This window comes from Rhineura floridana, chromosome 17 (assembly GCF_030035675.1).
Source record: "Rhineura floridana isolate rRhiFlo1 chromosome 17, rRhiFlo1.hap2, whole genome shotgun sequence".
Taxonomy (NCBI): domain Eukaryota; kingdom Metazoa; phylum Chordata; class Lepidosauria; order Squamata; family Rhineuridae; genus Rhineura; species Rhineura floridana.
In genome coordinates this window covers 23,361,070-23,381,499 of record NC_084496.1, presented here as the reverse complement: position 1 = coordinate 23,381,499, position 20,430 = coordinate 23,361,070, and the positions used below count along the sequence as shown (strand labels likewise).

General features: G+C 46.6%; 1 protein-coding gene across 4 annotated transcripts in view; it reads left to right on the top strand.

Moving 5' to 3' along the window:
* The window catches only part of LITAF (lipopolysaccharide induced TNF factor), a 28,537-nt gene that overhangs the window by 2,653 nt on the left and 5,454 nt on the right, over window positions 1–20,430 (top strand). The window contains exons 1-2 of one of the 4 annotated variants that reach the window (XM_061599683.1): window positions 1,440–1,897; window positions 19,804–20,018. In XM_061599683.1, the coding sequence (XP_061455667.1) occupies window positions 19,808–20,018 (211 nt within the window). In that variant the 5' untranslated portion in view covers window positions 1,440–1,897; window positions 19,804–19,807. Of the gene's footprint in view, window positions 1–1,439; window positions 1,898–2,130; window positions 2,391–19,803; window positions 20,019–20,430 lie in introns of those variants that run through there. The other 3 variants (XM_061599681.1, XM_061599682.1, XM_061599680.1) reach the window with 3 other exon arrangements.

Here is a 20,430-nt window from a genome sequence, read left to right as displayed (position 1 = left end):
TATCTGTCTGCATTTCTTTTGGTTATAAATACTATGTGCTAATATGGGCTAGCGAGAGATCTGCCAATTGCTACTAGGCACTCTCTCCTGATGGCCTTCAGTACCTTTGCATTGCAATAAACTTCTGTCCGTCTGGCAGTTCTTAAACTTATTGGTCTGAAGAGTTTTCCTTCTACAGTAGCTATGTTGCATTTTGATGTATCTTGATATATTTTGCAGTTTTGTATGGATTTTTTGTGTGATTCCTAGTTGTTTTGCTTACATACATTGTTTATAGAGGTTTATTTATGATACTTAAAATGTGGAAATACGAACAGAATGGTGATCAGTAGAAGTAGCATTGTTTAGTTTTGAATGTGGAATTGTTTTTCTCATGTTGTTTTGTTGGAATTGGTAAACTGCTCAGAGATTCCTGTTGAAATATGAAGCGGTATATACATTAAATAACTTAAATAAATAACATCCCCACTCAGCCATGAAGCTCACTGGGTGACTTTGGGCCAGTCAGTATCTCTTTGCTTTGCCTCTACCTCATAGGGTTGTTGTGAGGCTAAAAAATAAAAGGGGGAGAGAAACATAAAAATTGCACTGAGCAACTTGGAGGAAGGGCAAGATACAAATGGAATAAATAAACGTAAGCTTCTAGTCCTTTTACTTTGAGAAATATATGAGGAAGAGCACAAGCAAGCATTTACGTATCTGCTGCTTACAACCTTAAACCTCCTCTCCCCTTTGAGTCGGGATGACTGTCAAGCAGGAAGTACAATGTTACTGTTTCAAAATATTAACATTAATTAATAATTGAGACAACTGAATAAGCACAGGTGCTCCCCAGACAGTGGGATCATGTCACTTTTCTCTCCCTCCCCTTCAAATCCCAAAGAAGCAAAGCCTAAGTATGTGTCCCTGAAATAAAGGCATATTTTGTCCCCTGTTTACTGCTCCCCCCCCCTCCTGTGCCAAAGATTAAGACTGTAGGCTCCTTGGGGCAGAGACCTGTCATTTCGCACCAGGCCCATAGAGGGCACTATATAGAACCTGACTGCTATCCTGTGTACGATCGCAGAGAGTAAGCCCCCTCTTAGTGGCCGCGAATTACGCTGCCCAGTAAACCTGCTTAGGACCGCGCTGTTTAATGCTCTTGCCCCCGGCTCTCAGAAGCACCTCTACCTTAGAGCAAAGCCCCACCGAACACAGGCAGGTGCCTTATACGGACCCAGGCCATTGGTCCATCTAGCTCAGTAGTGTCTACACTGGCTGGCAGCAGCTCACCAGGATTTTAGGCAGGGGTCTTTCCCAGCTCTGTCTGGAGATTGAACCTGGGGCTTTTTGCATGCAAAGCAGATGCTCTAGCCCGGGACTACGACGGCCCTTCCCCGAGTTAAACGGGCCTGACTGCCGCCCCCTGTGCAAACGCCTCCAGCTGTCGGGACGAGACAGCGGCTGGCCACAATCTGGGCCGGGAAGAACCAAAGCGTCCTCCCCCCGTCCGGCCCGGCCCCCTTACGCCCTTCTTTCGGAGCCAGCCCCCCGCCACTCAGCGGGTCTTCCTCCTCCGGCGCAGACCCTTGCGTCGCCTGCGCACGCTTTCCCGGGGAGCCCCGAGGGGCTTGACTCCCGAGGACGCAGAAAAGCAGGTACGAACCCCGGCGAAAGGGACGCCGCTGCTGCCGCTGCTGGGCGTCAATTCCTTCCTCCCGCCGTCGAAAAGGAGGAGCCGCGGCCCCGTCGCGACCCGTCCGAAGGCTGGCGATCAGGCTGAGGCGGAGGAGGGGCGGGGCCGGCGCTGGGTGCGGCCCGAGGGAGGCTCCGCGGCGCAGCCTGCACCACCTGGCGTTCCTCGGACGGCCCAGCCAGGCGAGCGAGCGGCGAGAAGGATTTCCGTCCAGCGGGACAGGTAAGACGGGGTGGGCAGGGGCGCCTCTGTGTTGCTTGAGTGGTCGTAGCAAGGGCAAAGCGCCGCCCTCTGGTCGCAGAGTCCCCAAGGCGCGCTCTATCCAAGCCTTTCCCTCCCTAAAGACATTGGGTTGCATTCAAGGAAGTCCTTCTCGGAGCAGACCCCTTAAGAGTCATGCCCAACTTGGGTTCATTCATTTCGATGGGTCTCCTCTGAGTTGGCATGGCTGTTGACTTCGAGGGGTCGAAATCTTGAGCTGCATGGCGCCCATTCTGTGCGTGTGGCCTCGGAAGGGAGGGCCCAGAAAGGGCAGGAGTTTTCCTAGGCTGCGATCCTGAACGCGCCGGCGAGGGAGGGAGGCACCTTTTGGATGCAGCGCAGTGGGGCTTGCTTCCCCAGGCGGCGTGGATCGGGGTGGCGTGTAGGTTTCCCCCGCGGATAAAGCCTTTGGCACCGGCACCCTCAAAGCTCCATGTGGTACGGATCGTCTTAGGTTTGTAACGGGGGGCCGGGGGGGGCGGCGGCAGAGAGATTTGCAGAGATTGAATTGGTGGCGGGGAGGCTCTGTTGAGGTGCGCAGGGGCTTCCTCTTGGAATGCTCTGGGAAATTCCCCCATGGAAGGCTTGCCGAGAATATTTGATCCTTTGAGGAAGTTGGGCGTGAAGGAAGTTTGTGCGTTTTCTTTTCAGAGACGCCACTGACACCTGAGCCTTCCTACCGCTCCCAGGGTTGCTGGGCCCAGCTGGAATCCTCGAGGGTCACCTTTGCCAACCTGGACTCTCCAGGCATTTTTGGACTACCACAGCTGCGCTGCACTGGCCGGAGTCGTAGTCCAAAACGCCAGCAGCACCCCAGGTTGGCGAAGGCTACTGGAGGTGGTGTTTTCCCAAGAGTGCGCCAGCAAGCCACTGGTTGGGCAAGGGTGATGGGGCCTGAACTCCGACGGCCAGCTGAGCCCGGCGGTGGCAGATTGGGGGTGGAGTGTGTGCACCTAGCCAGCTGGCCTCTGCTCCTGGCTTTCCTGCATTGCATCTGGCAGAGCAGAGGGGCTATAACAGGCTGGCAGGTGGTGGGTGGTTTGTGGCCGGCTTTGAGGGGAAGTTGAGGTCAACCCAAATAGTAAGATTCTCATCTGGCACTGGGTCTGCTTGTAACAGGAGGCTCTCTTCCCAGCCAGATGTGTGTGTGTGAGGGAGAGAGAGAAATGAAACTGAGACTGTTACACTTCAAAAAAAACTTTTTTAAAGAGGGCTTCCTGTTTTATCCTGCAACAGCAAGGGTGGGGGTGGAACTCTTCTGAAGTCGCAATTCAACCCTGAAGCGATGACCTCTGTGGCTTGAAGGCAGCATCACCATTGGATTTGGCGTTAGGTCTGTGTTGCAAGGAGTGCGCTTTGCTCAAGAGTCGCATAGGAAGTTTTTTTTTTTTTAAAGTCAGATGATTGATCCGTCTGGCTCCGTATTGTCAACAAATCATGTGTTTGGCCACTGCGTGAGGGCCCTTCCCTTGAGGTTTAGCCTTGGTGCGAAGAGATGGATAAATGCACATTAAAAGCCACAGAGGAGCTGAAGTTGAATGGCAAGGGGACCCATTTTATTGTCCAAGCAAAGGCTCCTCTCATCGGAAGTGCTCTTGCTTTCCGACAGCCAGTTCTTGTGCTGCTGGCAAGGACCTGCTTCTCAGAGAACTCGTCCCCCCCCTAATAAATTCCGCTACAGCATTCACCTTCTGGGAAGCTGACTCATATATAATTTCGCGGTTGAGCTGCCTCTTACAAGCTCTTCATGATATTAGCAGTTGCACTGCACTGACTTGAATCAATTTATTTTGATAAAAGGTGAGTACATACTGCGGTGAATTTTTCCAGATCTGTTCTTCTGAACTTGCACCAAAAAAAAAAAAAAAGGCCAGGTGCCTTTTGGTTTTGTAGAGCGCTTTTGTCAGCTCTGGTTTGACTTGAGATGTGCCTTGATGTCTTGAGTTGTGAGTCCAAGGGCAAAGCAAAACCTGATTGCCTCTGGATACCAAACTGCTTGTGCAACTTAAAAGTGAGAAGGGACATAAGTCAATGGCTTGAGGGAATCAAGAAATGCACACCCCAGTTACCAGCTCATGAAAAGTTCTTGGCCAGGGGTTCCCAGACTGTGGCCTGCGGACCACAGGTGGTCCGTGAGCATCATTCTGGTGGTGCGCGGCATATCCACATGAAACAATAGATTTTTGATCCCTGTTGGCATCTGTATTGGAATGGTTTTTAGGATTGTTTAAAAACGTTTTGTTTTTAAATATATTTTTAGTGTCTTATCACTTCTTGTTTGCCACCTTGGGCGCCCTTTGGGAGGAAGGAGAGGCTGCAGCAGTAGCAATAACAATTATAGTATTTTATTGTGTCTTTTATTTCTTACACCGTATTTTATTATATTACAAATTGAATTCTACAGAGTGCAAATCGTAGTATTATCAATTATAAGAGATGAAGGAAGGAGTGAAAATACAGTTAAAAAAATCATACAGCATGTAGTGCTGATCATTACAATTGCTACAACAGGTAGACAAATCATTAAGTGGTCCACCAAGACCATTAGCAATTTCCAAGCGGTCTGTGGCAGGAAAGGTTTGGGGGCCACTGTTCTAGAGAGCTGTCCTGACTGAAGGAAGGAATTTTTGAAAAATGCTTCAGTTACATCAGAAAGCCCCTGATTGGTTCATTCATCCTGGACCGTTAGGTTTCTTTTTCCTTAAGTGTAGGGTCTGAGACCCATAGCCTTTATTCCCCCTGGATGTTCCCCCTGGATGTTCTTTGGAATGTTCCCCTGGGATTCCATCTTGATGGGTGGTTACCTATGTGGAGTTCCACTGCTTCTTACCTGATGCTATTCTCTCTGAGGGGAGGTGAGACTTACCAATAACTACCTCTTCAGTAAGTAGACAGACTAGATAGTTGGTTATTTTCTGTTGTGTGTTGAACTCTCTTATGTTATACCTGAACCCCTGGTTGGGTGTGTGGTTTTGAGGAATTGCATTGCTGCTGCATATATTAATGTGCACTTATATTTTTAATAAAGCTACTTCTTATTAACCTGGTGTATTCATTGAGGAGGAAGGGTTGGTACTGAATCCAGCACCTTGACCATTTGACCACAAAACTACCAAAAGGTTAAGCCTGAGTGTATTTTGGTTTTACCAGAGGTTTCTGGACAAGGAGTGTAAGTTTGGCTCTTGTCTCACTGGACCTTGGTTTACCTATTTCTGGGCTCTGAGTTCCCCTAGCTCAGAGCTGAACCAGTGAAGGGGTGGTGACAGCCTATCTTTTACCTTGCAGGGTTGATGTTGGTTTGCACAGCCTTGGCAAGGAGAATTTGGTAATTGGGTTCCAGATCAATTGCCCAAAGGGTGGGAATTGGGTCTGAAGCGTGCAAATCATGGCCCTTGGGGGCTAGATTTCATGACAAAACACACCTTTTGATCCTCTTGCTTGTTGTTCTGCGCCGTGCATCGGTGCTGTGCGTTTGAGTTCAGAACAGATAAAAGAAAGCACTTCTTTGCGCGGTGCATACTTAACTACGGGATTTGCTCCCACCGGAGGCTGGGATGGCCACCAACGCGGATGGCTTTAACAGAGGATTAGACACGTTTGTCGTGGATAAGGCTACCAGCAGCTACTAGCCACGATGGCTATGTTCTCCCTTCACTGCTGGGGGCAGTATCCTTCTGAATGCCAGTTGCTAGCAACCACAAGGAGGGGAGAGTGCTCTTGCTCTCAGGTCCTGGTTGTCGGCTTCCCACGGGCGTCTGGATGGCCACTGTGAGACCAGGATGCTGGACTAGATAGGCCGCTGGCCTGATCCAGCAGGCTCTCCTTATGTTCTTATGCCTAGGAGTGTCCCTGTCTGAAACCTTGAAAAGCTGCTGCCAGTCAGTGTAGACAGTACTGAGCTAGATGGATCAATGGTTTACCAGTTGCTAGAAACTACAGGAAGGGAGAGTGCTCTTACACTCAGGTCCTGCTTGTGGGCTTCCCATCTGCAGCTGGTTGGCCACTGTGAGACCAAGATGCTGGACTAGATGGGTCTCTGGCCTGATCCAGCAAGCTGTTCTGATGTTCCTCCAAGATGATTCCTATAAGCCAGGGATGGGGAACCTGTGGCTCTTGAGAAGTTGCTGGACTACATCACATCACCTGTGAACATTGGCCATACTGGCTGGGGCTGATGGGTGCTGCAACCCACCAGATGTTGTTGGATTCCAAGTCCCCACCCCACTCCCTTCACTATAAATGCACTGTATGGCAAAAGCATGCCAGAAAAGTGAAACTAAGATTCTCAGCGCTGGTTTAAAGGCCAAACAAGCAGCCTTCGTCAATGGAAGGCTGATGGAAACTGTAGCGTCCTCCAGATATTTTGGACTACGCTGGCGAAGGCTGCCAATAAGAATTAGGGATTTTTCCTGTAGGAGCCTGCTGCCTGCCCCAGAAGTTGGGTCTTCTGGAAGCAGTGCTGGGAACATGAAAGTTTCCACTCCTTGAATCTCCTCCTTGGTAATTGCAGAGACCTGGGGCAAAGGCTTCTCCTTCTCTGAGTAATCAGTTAATGATCAATCTCCTTATCTGTGGGGCAGATGATGCAAATTGCAGCCCAGGTGGAGGTTACTTTGGCTAGCATTCAAGCGTGATATCTTGTTCACGACAGGGCTGAAGAAACATTTTTGCATCAGAGAGTCTCCCCGTAACTCTTCTGATTTATTGTCATTGCAGACTATTTATTATTTATTTATAAAAATATTTATATACCGCTATTTCGTGAAAAACATCAGTGGTTTGCAACATGTTTAAAGCAACAACAACCATAGGATTGATTAAAAAACATTAAAAATACAATAAAAACAAAGGTCAGTTGTTGTGAAAAAGTATGTTCTTAATTGCTTGCATAAGCCTGGCGATTACAAATAAAAATGCCACAGTAATTTTTTCTCACTCTGTTTCCCTCGGACTCTGTGTCCCTTCTTGTCTTCTGAACATAAACGTTTTGTGTTTTTGATCAACAAGTGGCAAATGCTGCAAGATCATAGAATCCTAGAGTAGCAGAGTTGGAAGGGGCCTCTAAGGCCATCCAGTCCAACCCCCTGCTCAGTGCAGGAATCCAGATCAAAGCATACCCGACAGATGGCTGTCCAGCTGCCTCTTGAATGCCTCCAGTGTTGGAGAGCCCACCACCTCCCAAGATCATTGGTGCCATTATCGTACTGCTCTAACCGGTAGGATGTTTTTCCTGATGTTCAGCCGAAATCTGGCTTCCTGTAACTTGAGCCCATTATTCTGTGTCCTGCACTCTAGGATGAAAGAGGAGAGATCTGGCCCTTTCAAGTACTTGAAGAGTGCTGTCATGGAGTGATTCTCAAGGCTAAACATGCCCATTTCTTTCATTCTCTCCTCATAGGGCTTTGTTTCCAGCCCCTCCCCCCAGCAAAACCCTATGTTATAAACGATGAATCCATCTGCTTGTTCAGACCACCCCTTGATAAAGATAATATAACCATGTCATCTGCGTATAAGAGAACACTGACCTTCCTATTTCCTATAGCAGGTGGGCATGCATCCAGATTCCCAAGCAATTTAACATAAAGCATTAACATAACGATTAAAAAGGAGGGGGGCCAGAACACATCCCTGTTTAACACGCTTATTAATTGGGATGGGGTCAGATAAGAGACCAGTCCTTCGAACTCTGATTTTAGCTATAGTATCTTGATGTAAACTTTGAAGCAGCATCCACAGCCTAGGATCTTTATCAAGAGCATGCGGTTTGGCCCACAGGCGATTTCTGTCATTTGAGTCAAAAGCTGAACAAAGGTCAACAGACACTGCATAGAGTCTTGAACTTAAGGTTTTCTCAACAAGATGGAACAAAGTATAGCTTGTAAGTCATTTTGAAACATCTTCTTGGGAAATGTAATGAATAAACGTAATAAATAGCAATTTATTTACTTTTTTATTTATTGAATTTATATCCTGCCCTTCCTCCTGAAGGAGTCTAGGACAGCAAACATAAAAAAATTAATAAGAAAAACATATTAAAAACAGTTAAAAATGCCCCCAAACACAGTTACCAATAAAATATTCTAAAACACATTTAAAGATATTGGAAAGCACAGCTAAAACATTCTTTCATCAGTGATCGTCAGGTTGCCTGGAACAGTTGTCTTAGGCCATCAAATGCCTAGGCAAACAGGAATCTTTTCAAATTCCTCCTGAAAGTTAATAGTGATGGAGACAAACGCACCTCACTGGGGAGGGCACTCCACAAATGGGGAGTCACCACTGAAAAGGCTCTGTCATGGGTCATTACCAGCCGGGCAGCACTCGGTGGCAGCACCACCACCAAGACCTCACCTGCCAATCGTAGGGTCTGAGATGGTTGATAGCTGGGGTGGCACTGTTTTAGACTGCTTGACGTCATTGTGATGTCAGGTGATAGACAGTTTGGCGGCTCCATCCATCTGTCAAACTTGGCCCACAAGTGGTGGTGGAGATAATGATTTAGCTGGATCCAATTTCCTACCCCTGCCTTTCACGAGGATGTTCTGGTGAGGGTTGGTTCTGCGCAATCTGTATTTCCGTGAAAATTTCCCTCTGCATAGTTTGGCTCCCGCGCAGCACACCAAATCTGTTTGTTCTGCTTCTCCTTCCTTCTGGAGTCTGAGTCATGCTGGTTGTTGCAGTAACTGACATTGGCCTTTCCTGATGTGGGGCTGTCTGTTGAATACATGATTGCTGCTGCTAACGCAGAAGTTGCTTAACGTGATGCTGCTGTAGATGTGATCGTGTACAGTGAGATGTTTGCGCAGAGCTGATCATGATATTGCATTGCAGTTTTGGTGTCAATGAAGCGTCCTCCTTGAAATGCAGATTGCAATCTCTGGAATAGGGATGTGGGAGAAATTCGATTCAGTTCCCGTTTAAAGCTGTATCTATTAAATTTGTCTGAAACAATGAGAACCGAAAGACAGCCGTCCTTCAAACTTCACACTTGTCCAAATTAGGCAATGCAGTTCTGCAACCAAGGCATGCTTACAAAATGCATATATTAGGGGAAAGTGTGCATAAAAATGAATATATTAGTGAAAACAACATTGAAAAATGCATTATGTTAGGAAAAAGTCCTTGCAAAAATGTGTGTTAGTCAAAAATGCATACAAAATGAGTAAGAGGAAGTGTCACTAAAACGCTGAAGAATTTTCCTGAGGATTAAAAAAAAAACACTTGCAAATTGCTGCAGAAATGAGAACTGAATTTAAGATTGGAAAACGGAGGAACTGAGAGAACCCAAATCGACAGATCTTTCTATCCCTGCTCTGGAGAGGCCATTTTTGTTGGTGACTGTGGGAGGGAGAGAGAGACACTGTTACACCCCCTCACTTTACGGAACAAAAACTTGCATGTTGATTGCATTCACGCAACTAATGCCATCTCTGGTTTGGCCCTTAATCTTGCATGAACCAGGGGGTTGCATGTGATTGTTCCTGTGTGTTCTTGGGCCTGTGTGTGCTTGGCACTTAGAAATGCTGGAGCCCCTTTTGCCAGCCTGGTGGTCTTCAAAGTGTTTGGGGCTACAACTCCCGCCAGCCATGGCTAGCACAGGCTGGCTGGGCCTGATGGGAGTGGTAGTCCAAAATTTCTGGAGGCCACGAGGTTGGCAAAGGCCTGTGTCAATCCATGCATGTCGCGTTAAAATTTGCATGATGCAAGTTCTTCTAGTTGGGAAGGAGATGGGCCGCTGAATATGTTGTTCAGCCAGCCCTCTGGCTTATAACAATTCAGCGGGCTGTTGCTCACGCACTTTCATCCATGTGAGCTACGACCTTCATTTTCTGTCTACTTTTCATGGAAGGTATGCTATTCACGCAGCTGGGATCCTTCACCATTGCAGCATACGCTGCCAACCCTGCCAAAATTCTAGAAGGATATGTTTTTTCCATTCTCTCATAACACTGGGACTCGTGGACATCCAATGAAGCTGAATGTTGGAGGAGTCAGGACAGACAAAAGAAAGGACAATACATAGTTAAAGGTTGGAATTCGCTCTCAGAAGCAGCGGCGATGGCCACCAACTTGGGTGGTTTGGAAAGAGGATTAGACAAATTCATGGATAAAGCTATTGATGGCTAAAATGGCTATGTTCAACCTCCGTTATCGGAGGCAGTGTGCCTTGGAATGCCAGTTCCTGGGAATCCCAGTAGGTCAGGGTATTGTCGCGCTCAGGTCCTGCTCACAGGCTTCCTGCAGGCATCTAGTTGGCCACTGTGAGAACAGAGTGCTGGACTAGATCGGCCACTTGGCGTGATGCAGGCGGGCTCCTCTGATGTTATGTTCTTTTACTTGTTTCTTTTAAAGCTCAAACCCCGGGAGGTCAGTTTACTAGGTGGAGGCTGTGTGCATAGCTCTGTTGCTGTGGGAAACTGTCTGTGTACAATTTAGGGTTGGGATGCCGGCTTAGCTGCTGGGATGCCAGATTAGATGACTGCTCAAATATTCCACGAGGCCAAGAATGCCCTTGGCTAGGTGTGACCTACCTACCTTAATTGCAGTGTGATCAGAAAGCTACATGGAAACTGCCTTGGACCTGCGCAGTCTGCTTTTGTCTACTCTGAAACCAGCTTCCCAAGAAGCGCTTTTCTGAGGCAATGGCTCCAGGTTGTCTGTGGACAAGATAGACAATACAAGATCTCGGGGTGCACTGAATGTAGAATATCATGTCGTATGTACATACGGATTTCTCCGATCCAGGGACCATCCTGCCGTCTCCTCTAGCTCCCCCGCCCCTGTATCCAGGAGACTTTGGCCTCTAGGAAACAGCGTGGCATTATATGAACCTGCCTTAGACTGAGTCAGATCATTTAGTCAGTCAGTCATAACTTTATTGCTGAGCCATAGGCCATCATATAACAAACATCGGTCCTGAGTCAACAGTAGAACAGATAAAATTTAAAAAATAAAATTACAGTACATATACAATATATTTCAAATGAAGTCTAAGAGCAGACAGGGAAGCTATTACATAAAGTAACCATAAGACTCCTGTGTAGTCCCTGGTAAGCTTACAAAACCAGGGGTCTGCCAGCTCTTCACTGAGACAGCAGTGTCGGTGGGGGTGCAGGCAGGGCTGGAGATTCCTTGGTAATTGCCAGGCTGTAAGTCCTCAGCCGGCAGCTTGGCTATAAATCTGCCAGGCTAGCAAGGAGGAAGCAAGATAAGGGCAGAGGCCGTTCAAAGCTTACATGCCAAGCCAGAAATCCAGAAGAGACGTCAGTGAAGGTCTGGGTCTAGTTTGGTGAGAGATCAGTCCAAGTCAAGGTTCAGGGGATAGGAAGACACACAGTGGTCACGCCTGACGTTGTAGTCAGCAACACGCTGAAGCCAAGGTTTGACTTTTAAGGAGCAGGTTTGTCAGCAAGTGTGAGTCCTCAGCGTTTTGGCCTTAAGTGGACAGGCCTGCCCCTCTTCTGCCTGACCTTCTGCTGTCTACGTTCTGCAGGTGAGGGGGGAGTATCCTGTTCACTGGCTGCGTCTGGCTGAAGGGCTTCAGCTGTGTCTGGCCCGAGCTTGGAAAAGTTACTTTTTTGAACTACAACTCCCATCAGCCCAATCCAGTGGCCATGCTGGCTGGGGCTGATGGGAGTTGTAGTTCAAAAAAGTAACTTTTCCAAGCTCTCTGCAGCTGAGGGGGAGAAGGAGCTGGGTTCTCATGCGTTTCTTCCGTTTCTCCTTCTGGGTCTGCTGCTTCTGGGTCTGCTGCTGTTACTCCCGAGTCATCCTCTTCTGATGAGTCCTCTGACGGGGCCATGACAGGGTCTGTATGAACAAATTTTTACCGAGGATTTATCCCCTTGACAATCAATCCCATGGTCTAAAATAAATTTGGCGTGAATTTTTTGTGCTGCCAATGCAAAGAGGGAGACCCTATATGTTACCGAAAAGTCCGTATCAGACATAAGATAAAAACATTTTTTGATCAGCGGTGACCAAGTATGGGTTCGCCAGCAAACTCTTCAAAAATTTAACCCGGGGGTGCATATACAGAGAACAGGACAGGAGATAATGGGGCAAATCTTCAACTTCCATGGTTCCACAGATACAGAGGTGCTGGGACCAAGAGGACTGACAATAATGTCCGTCTAACACGGCATTTGGCATGGTTTGGAATCGGAGCGCCGTGAAGGCCTGCCGGAGTTTTAATGGTAGGGGCCGGACCAAATAAGATGCTCTACAGTGATCAACCTTATAGAGCCTGTACCATATAGAGAATTTTGAATTAATAATAGCCAGCCTATCTAAGTAGGCACTATGTTGAAAAAAGGCGTCACGTAACCTCGCTCTTGTATTTAAAGGCTGAGGCACCTGTGGGGAAATATGGTACAGATCATTGGTCCATCTAGTTCAGTACTGTCTACACTGACTGGCAGCGGCTCCCCAGGATTTCAGACGGGCCTCTCCCAGCCCTACCTGGAGATGCTGGGGATTGAAGCACTGACTTTTTGCATGTGAGGCAGGTGCTCTGTCACTGAACTGCAACCTTTCCCCACTTCCTGTGTGTGTGTGAGAGAGATTCACTGTGGTATGGATCTTGCACTCTCTTGTGAAATGTGACTTGCCTTTTTGATCTCTGCAACTTGGAGCAGTTGAAGTATTCTTCGGAACAATGTAATAAATCATGTGCACTACTTAAATGCCTCCATTCCAAGTGGGCTTACTTGTAAGAAATCTCCTCCCCCCTTTTTAAGCCAATCGGACTACCTTTTCTGAGCACGAGATTGTTGTTAGACTGAGATGTTGCAGCTCAGAGTTAAGGAGACGCTTGGAGTCAACACTGGAAGTCTTTTAAGAGCTTAACTACAGCAGCAATGGCCTTGTCAATGCCAGGTTCCATCTAGGCAGAGCTTGGAAAAGTTACTTTTTTTGAACTACAACTCCCATCAGCCCCAGCCAGCATGGCCACTGGATTGGGCTGATGGGAGTTGTAGTTCAAGAAAGTAACTTTCCCAAGCTCTGCATCTAGGACAGATTTGCTTTGTATGATTGCTTGGTGTGCCCCTTTCCCCTCTTTGCACTTTGTAAAGCCGAAGTTCCTTATGTGTTGCTTTATTAGAGCATCAAAATGAACAACGGATCAACCGGGGGACTTGATTTTTGGTAAATGAAAAGCACACAGAGGAGCTGCAACACATTATCCTGCCTCCCTCCCCTGTTCAGTTTCTCTTCCACCTGATTGCATTTTATTGTAGTTAAATGTAAAAGCATATCTATACCATCCTCTTGCAAAACATCGGGGTGGTGTACAGCTGCATAAAAACATTTAAAAACAATACAAAACAATCATTAAAAAAGACTGGCTATCCAAAAGACAATTTACAGAGCTGCATAGGCCTGTTGGCACAAAAAAGTCTTCTGCCAAATCTCTCTGCCGGTTCCACAGTATGGGACCAGCGATCCTAAATGTCTGACTACTGGTTGAGGCCAACTCAGGCCTTTGTAACATGGGGGACAACTCACACTGATAAAGTGGGAAAGAAATATTTTGTGTTCCCACTTTTCCTGTTCCCGCAAAATGTGGGACTGTCTGCAACTGGCTTGGGAGGATGAGAATTTTTGTTGCATAGAGAAGATCATGAGAAGCTGCCTTGTAATGAATAAGACCATTGTTTGGTTGTTTATGTGAGAGCATGCATGAATCATACACATGTATTGGGTCTTATAATTTGAGAGAATGTTACAGATGCCCATACGCCCTGGTTTTCCTTTTTATATAACACCTTTTATATAACACCATAAATCCATGGTCTACTTCAGTATTGTCTGCACTGACTGGCAGCAGCTCTCCAGAGTTCAGGCAGGGGTTTCTCCTCGCTCTACCTGGAGATGCTGGGTTTTGAACCCGGGACCCTCTGCTCTGCCACTGAGTTATAACTCCTTGAAGCTCCACTCCTTAAGTTTTGAGAGCTCCTGGGAAAGTGTACTGAGCATGTGACTGTTTGTTCATTGTTTGGGAACAATCTTCTCCTTTGTGTAGTTAAATTATGTACTTAACTGTCTGCTTTGCTCACCTAGGAAATCATTTGTTTGCTAGATTTACTGCAGGATTTTGGGGGTGTGGGGTGGAGGTAAGAGAACATTGGAAGATGCCTTATACCAGTGGTTCCCAACCTTTGAGTATGGGACCCCCTTTGTAAGCTCAAAATATTTTGTGACACCCCCCCATGCTAATTGTAATTTTAGTCTCTGTTAATTGGAAAAAAAAATGGTGTGTGGCGAAATCACATCTGCAAATACCCCTTTCCATTAAAAGCTCCTTGCAGACAGGGAGGTGTTGCTTTTTTTTCTTAATACAAAGGCTCAATCAAATTGGTATCCCCCTCCCATCGCCCCACAGTCTGAAGATGTACAAACCTGTCTCCCAACACCAGTGGGTTACAGTGTTGGATTAAGATCTAGGTTCAAATCCCCATCCAGCCATGAAGCCCGCTGGGTGACCTTGGACCAAACACAGACTCTCTGCCTGACCTATCTCACAGGGTTGGTTAAGGATAAAATGGAAAGGGGGGGGGAACCATGTGCACCACCTTGAGCAACTTGGAGGAAAGATGGTATAAATGCAATAATAAATAAACAAATACATTTCTGCTGCAATACCAGAATCCCAGCCTCAGCCAACCTGCTGAGCTTTTTGTTTTCTTTAAAAAAATAATAATCAAGAAGCAGCAATGTGTAGGTGATGGGGATGCTAGATTGTGCACTGCAGACAACCAGGCGCATAGATTGAGGAGGAGGGTTAGTGATTTTAGGCCTTGGAACGATCATCAGAACTGATAACTTGGTTAGTGTGTACTTGGGGCATGAAAGCGGAGCAGAAGGCAGATCAGGCAGAAGGTGGTTTTTAAATTGAATGTAAATATGCTTTTATTCGATGTACACCGCCCAGAGAGCCTTGCTATGGGCGGTATAAAAATTGAAATAAATAAATAAATGAATGAATCAGTGCACGGACACGCACACAATATCTGCCCTCATACAAGCATCTGCAGGCGTGCATGCATTTGGGCACATGGAGGGGGGGAGCCCTCAACTGCTGCAGCATCTTGGAGAGAGAGGTTTGGGGGGGGGCAGAATGTAGGTGGAAGAAAGGGGGGACGCTGGCCCACACACAGCCTCAGAAATGGAGGGCGAGCAAGTCTTGTGCTTCCTCGCTGCTTCTTGGCTCTCTCTGGGTGAGATCTGGGCGGCCTTGAAAATAAGAATAATTTTTAAAAGGAGGTGGCAATGAATCAGGAGTCAAGAAAGGCAGGCTGCCAGGAAGGGAGGGTGGAAGCAGCCTTTCCTTGCAGCCTTGCGTCTTTTTGCTTCACGGGAAGCCCTCTCCTCTCGTTCTGAGCAAGGGCGTCATCAGCAATGGCAGTGCGAGGAGATGGAGTCGGCAATGGTAATCTCCTCTTCTTCCTGGTAGCTCCACCCTCAGCCTCGTTTGGCGTCTGCCGCATGTTTTATAGGCAAATGCACCTGAAAGATGTTCTGGCGCGTCAGCAAAAGTCCTCCCCTCTTGTTTGGAGAAAGGGGTAGATGTCAGACAGCATCCAGGGAGGGAAGACTTAAAAAAATCATTTCTTTACTGTTTGTGCCCCCCCCAGATTACTTTGCAGCCCCCCTGGGGGTCACGGTCTCCAGGCTGGGAACCACTGCCTTATACCAAATCTGAGCATTGGTCCATCTAGCTCAGTATTGCCAACACTGACTGGTAGCAGCTGTCTAAGCTATAAGGCAGGGTTTTTCTCACATCCCTGCCTGGAGATGCTGGCAATAGAACTGGGGCCTTTGCATGCTCTGCCACTGAGCAATGGTCCTTCCTCAAGGGAACGTCTTGGATGCCTTTAAAGATACAAAGTCCACCATGCTTGACTTTTGTATGAAGTGTTTGGGACTGTAACTTCCCGGGTGTTATGAAGCACCTCTTTAAAAAAAAAAGAGAAAAGCCACCTTTTGCTATGATAGCCTCTACCTGAAAAGGGAGGTTTGATTTTTGGGGGCTGGAGAGGCAAAGCGAGATCCCCCCATTACAGAACTCGGGCAGATCACTTTCAGAGCGAGCCGAGTTGCAATACCCACTGATGGCTGTCTCCTTTCCCTGTAAGCCTCTGCCATTCCTCTCTCTATCGCTTGTACATTTAAAACAAAGAAAAGAACACCAGACTCCTCCTGGAAGTGTTGGACCAAGATACTATCAGCTAAATGTCATTCCTTCCCCCTACCCCCGTTCCTCCTAATCAAGTAGTTTTCAGTGGCTTGAGGCACCTTCCAGTACAGAGCGCAAAAGATAAGCAAATCTCATTTTCTCCATCTCACATGGGCAGCAGAATAAGACGCCTTTTTAGAAGCCATCCCTCAAACATTTTAGACAAACTCTTCCTGTCTGGCACCATTTAAAACCATTTAACACCCATTCATCTCCAGGAAGACAGCTTTTGCCGTCTTTGTTAATTTTCAAGCCCAACAGTGAGCATAAAAAGTGATGGTTTTCCCTGGACACCAGTCCATCACATGGGTTAGAATCTTTGGATGCTCAAGAGACCTCATCTCTCTGCCCGGGCGCCCCCTTCTCTCTATCCCATTTGTTGCTGGAGAGGTATCCTCAGCTCCCACCCATCGACCCCCAGCGTCACAGAACAAGGATCAGATATTAAATCTTCCTTTTCTTTCTGTTCCCTGGCAAGCCCAACAGCCGGCAAAAACCCTCCTCCCCCAGCATTCTCTTTTCAGCCCAATCTGGTCTTTCTTTCTTGGGGAGACCTGCTCTTTTTCTCTCTCCTTGCTATGCTCATGCCATCCTCCGTGGCTGTTTGACCCCCAAAATCTGAGATCTCCCCCTTTCGTCGCTATCCATAGCCACTCACTGCAAGAACAGACTTTTTATGATTGATTATGATGAATGATATTTATTAGTTGCTTTCCCCCCAAAAGGGAACTCAAAGCGACTTACCAAAAAAAGAGAAAGAAATTGTGCTCAAAGTAGTTTACAACAATTACAAAAACAGTTTCATAATAAAATACAACAGCAGTAATAAAACAATGACAAATATCACACAAACACAAAAACCTTTTCAGTACTATAACATTACATTCTTTAGCAGGCCACATTACACCTCTTAGCAATATGGCAAAAATAAAAGGAAATTAAGACAGTTTCAGCTTTGCTCCTAGAAACACCCCACCCATGATGTCACCTGCAGTCTCACTCCTGCAGCCACTTCTTGCAAGCCCTCCAAAGGCCGGAGGTAGTGGGGGGTTTTACTCTCAGCCCAAATCTCCTACCAGCTTTCCTCTGATTTTTTTTTTTACCTACAAACTTCCCCCAAAGCCCACAAAATCTCTCCCCAAACTCCCTTCCTCCCTTGACAACCTCCCTTTCTTTCCCTAAAGTAACACCTTCATACCTTTTTCTGCCCCTGGTTCAGCCAACCTTTCTTTGATCGCATTCTCGTTTTCTTAAGTCTTGCCAGGCATGCTTTTAAGGTAACTCTTATACTGATTTGAATCTCTTTTAAACTGAGCCTGTTGCCACTATGCTGTGTATTTTTGGTAAGTTAGATCACTTTTGATAAAGTTTCTCTCTTTTGTGTGTGATAACTCTTGGGGTGCCAAACTCTGGAGTGCATCCAGGTGTCAAGAGGCAAAAGATCCCTCGAAACTGAGTGTCAGGATTGCATGTGAGAATTGCAAGCTTGAGTGCAAACTGCACACTTTGTAACACAATGATTTTTTTTAATTGGCCTGATTTGTTTGGGTTTTTCCCCCCTAATTCGGGGGGAATTAGAGAGAATATTATGCAAAAAAGAGAAGGAGCCCTATAAATAGTGCACAACCTGATGTAGCAGTCAAATGGAAAAGTTTCTGGCTTCCTATGGTTTAAGAATGTCAAGTAAAACTGCAGATAAGAAACAACACTTTTGCTTCTGCTGGCTTTCTGCTAATTGCTTCTCTGATTGCATGGATAAAATATGTATATTAAGTGGTTGTATTTGACCAGGTCTCTGTGCAATTCTGCAGCCAGTTTTAGAGCTGTGCATCTTAGAATTCCTGACAAGTGGGAGCTGCAACAAAACGTTGCAGTGCCTAAGTGCTCCTGTTCATGGTTCCTGCCTGCCAGCTGTACCTTTCCCAGGATACTCCATTCCATTTTCTCTTCCCAGCCATCCCCTCAGCCAAGTCAGCATTCCGTAGTAACTGAGTGTGCTTGATTCTCACTGAGCTGTTTTGAGGGGGCGCCCTTGTGCTTGAGCTTGTTTCCCCCCTCGTCCCTCCCATTCCGTTTTCCTTGTGTGCCATGTCTTTAAAATTAAGAGCCCGAGCTTAGGGACCATCTTAGTAGTGATTTTTGTAAGCTTAAATAAATAAATCTGCAGGGCATCAAGTTGGGGAAGGCTTGTATGTGTGATAACGTGGTAATGATTCAGATGTAGATTTGCATCTGTATATTTGCATACTCAGGGAGCAGCCACACTGGGTTATCTCACAGAAATAGCTTGGAAGGCTGACGCTTGCCTGCACGTTTTGCTTCATAACTTTTTTTATGAGTCCGGTTGACTTTTTAAAAAAGATATATTTTTAAATGAAAGCTAAAGAGTCGGTGCCCCTTGCTGGCATGAGAGGGGGCACATGTGCACCCCCTGTACCTTCCCCCTCAACGGGGTGTAGGAGCAAATTGTTTTAGCCAACTGCTGCATGTTGTTGAAGGCTTAAATGAGGGACATTTTGATGTATAATCGCCCATATCCCCTAAGGTGGCATTTCTGGAGCACACACCCATTGGCAGGAATGCTTGCTGATCTTTGCAGATATTGATGCAGAGGAAAATGCATGTGGGCTTAGAATAATATGCTTTTAATAAAATGATGACTGAATGTGTGCAATAAAATGAATGGTTTATGCCGGCAACTTTCTTAGAGAGATGCTACGGAGTACGGAAAAAGCCTTTTGCAGCTGGCATGTGTAGGATATATTAATGTTTACAACCCTGAAGTTAACGCTCTATTAAAGACGGAGGGAAGGTTGGAAGTGACTCTGAAAAGATAACGGAGAGAGAAATGGAATCCTGAGCGCACAGCTTGGACAAGAGACTTGCATCTTCGTTAATGCTGTTGACTTTGGATTGTTGAAAGCATTGGGGCGAATTTTAGTTTATTTACTCTGCAGCTGGCATGGCTGGGCTGTGTAAACCCACTTTTCCATTTTGACATTTGAAAGCCGGAAGAGGTGAGGTTTAGCCCTCTTGTAGGATGCTCGCCGGGCTGAGGGGTAAGAGCCCCCCTCACGTTTTCCATTCTACCTTCTGGAAACGTATATTTATATTGCTTCTTTGGTTTCTTACATTGTATTTCAATTTGCATTTCACAAAAGTCAAATTGTAATACAGTAAAATACATTATAAAAAATGAGAAAAACAATAAAAACACAGCTACAGATCAATATGACCATTTAGTGCAGACATGCCATGGACCACCTGAACAAAACTCACAGACCACAGTTTGGCAACTTCTGCTCTATGAGCAATTTACAAAAGTAAAACAACTAAGAACCAGCACAAGTGTTATTGGAATGTTTTGGATGGTATTGTTGTTATGTTTGCCCCAAACATTTGATGGCAGAAAGACACTGTTCTTTGCAACCCTGAGATCACCGGTTCACAGAATGTGTTCAGCGTTAACTGTTTTAGAATGTTTTAATGCCACAACTGATTTCAGAATGCTTTTTTTTTTTTTTAAGTTTTATTATTGATCTGTTGGCTGCCCCGAACTTCTTCGGCAGCAGGGCTGGGATATAAATTGAGTACATAATAATCTCGTGCGTGTTTTTTTCTGTCCTAGAAAAATGGCTGCTCCTCCATCGGCTCCTGCTTTCCCTGCGCCCACACCTCCATCTTATGCGGAGACGACCGGAATCAACATCTCTGCCCCATACCCATACCCATATCCTGTCCCAGGCTATGGGGCTGGGCCGACTATGAAAGATGGGCAGCCCCCCCCGTACCCCACGCAGCCCTACACCACGCAGCCCGGAGCCTTGCCAGGACCTCCCCCAGGCAAGCCCTTGAATTGTATTTGTTTAGCCCACTTGCAGCCCACCTTCCTTCCAACCCTTGTGCGATTCAAGGCAGTGAACGTAATGTTTCCCCAAGTGGTCTCCCATCTAGTCTTTCACCAGACCCAGTCCCGCTTAGCTTCACCAAGGTGACTGCTTCATGTGGCCCTCTCCGATGCCCTGGGACGTATACAAGTTGATGTTGCTATACTCATAAGCACAGGGTGGCAGGGAGAGGCTGTAGCTCAGTAGGTAGACCATCTGCTTTTGCATGCAGAAGGTCCCAGATTCAACCCCCAGTGGCATCTCCCGGTAGGGCTGGGAGAGGACTTTGTCTGAAATCCTGGAGAGCCGCTGCCAGTCAGTGTAGACAATACTGAACTAGATGGACCAATGGTCTGACTTAATATAAG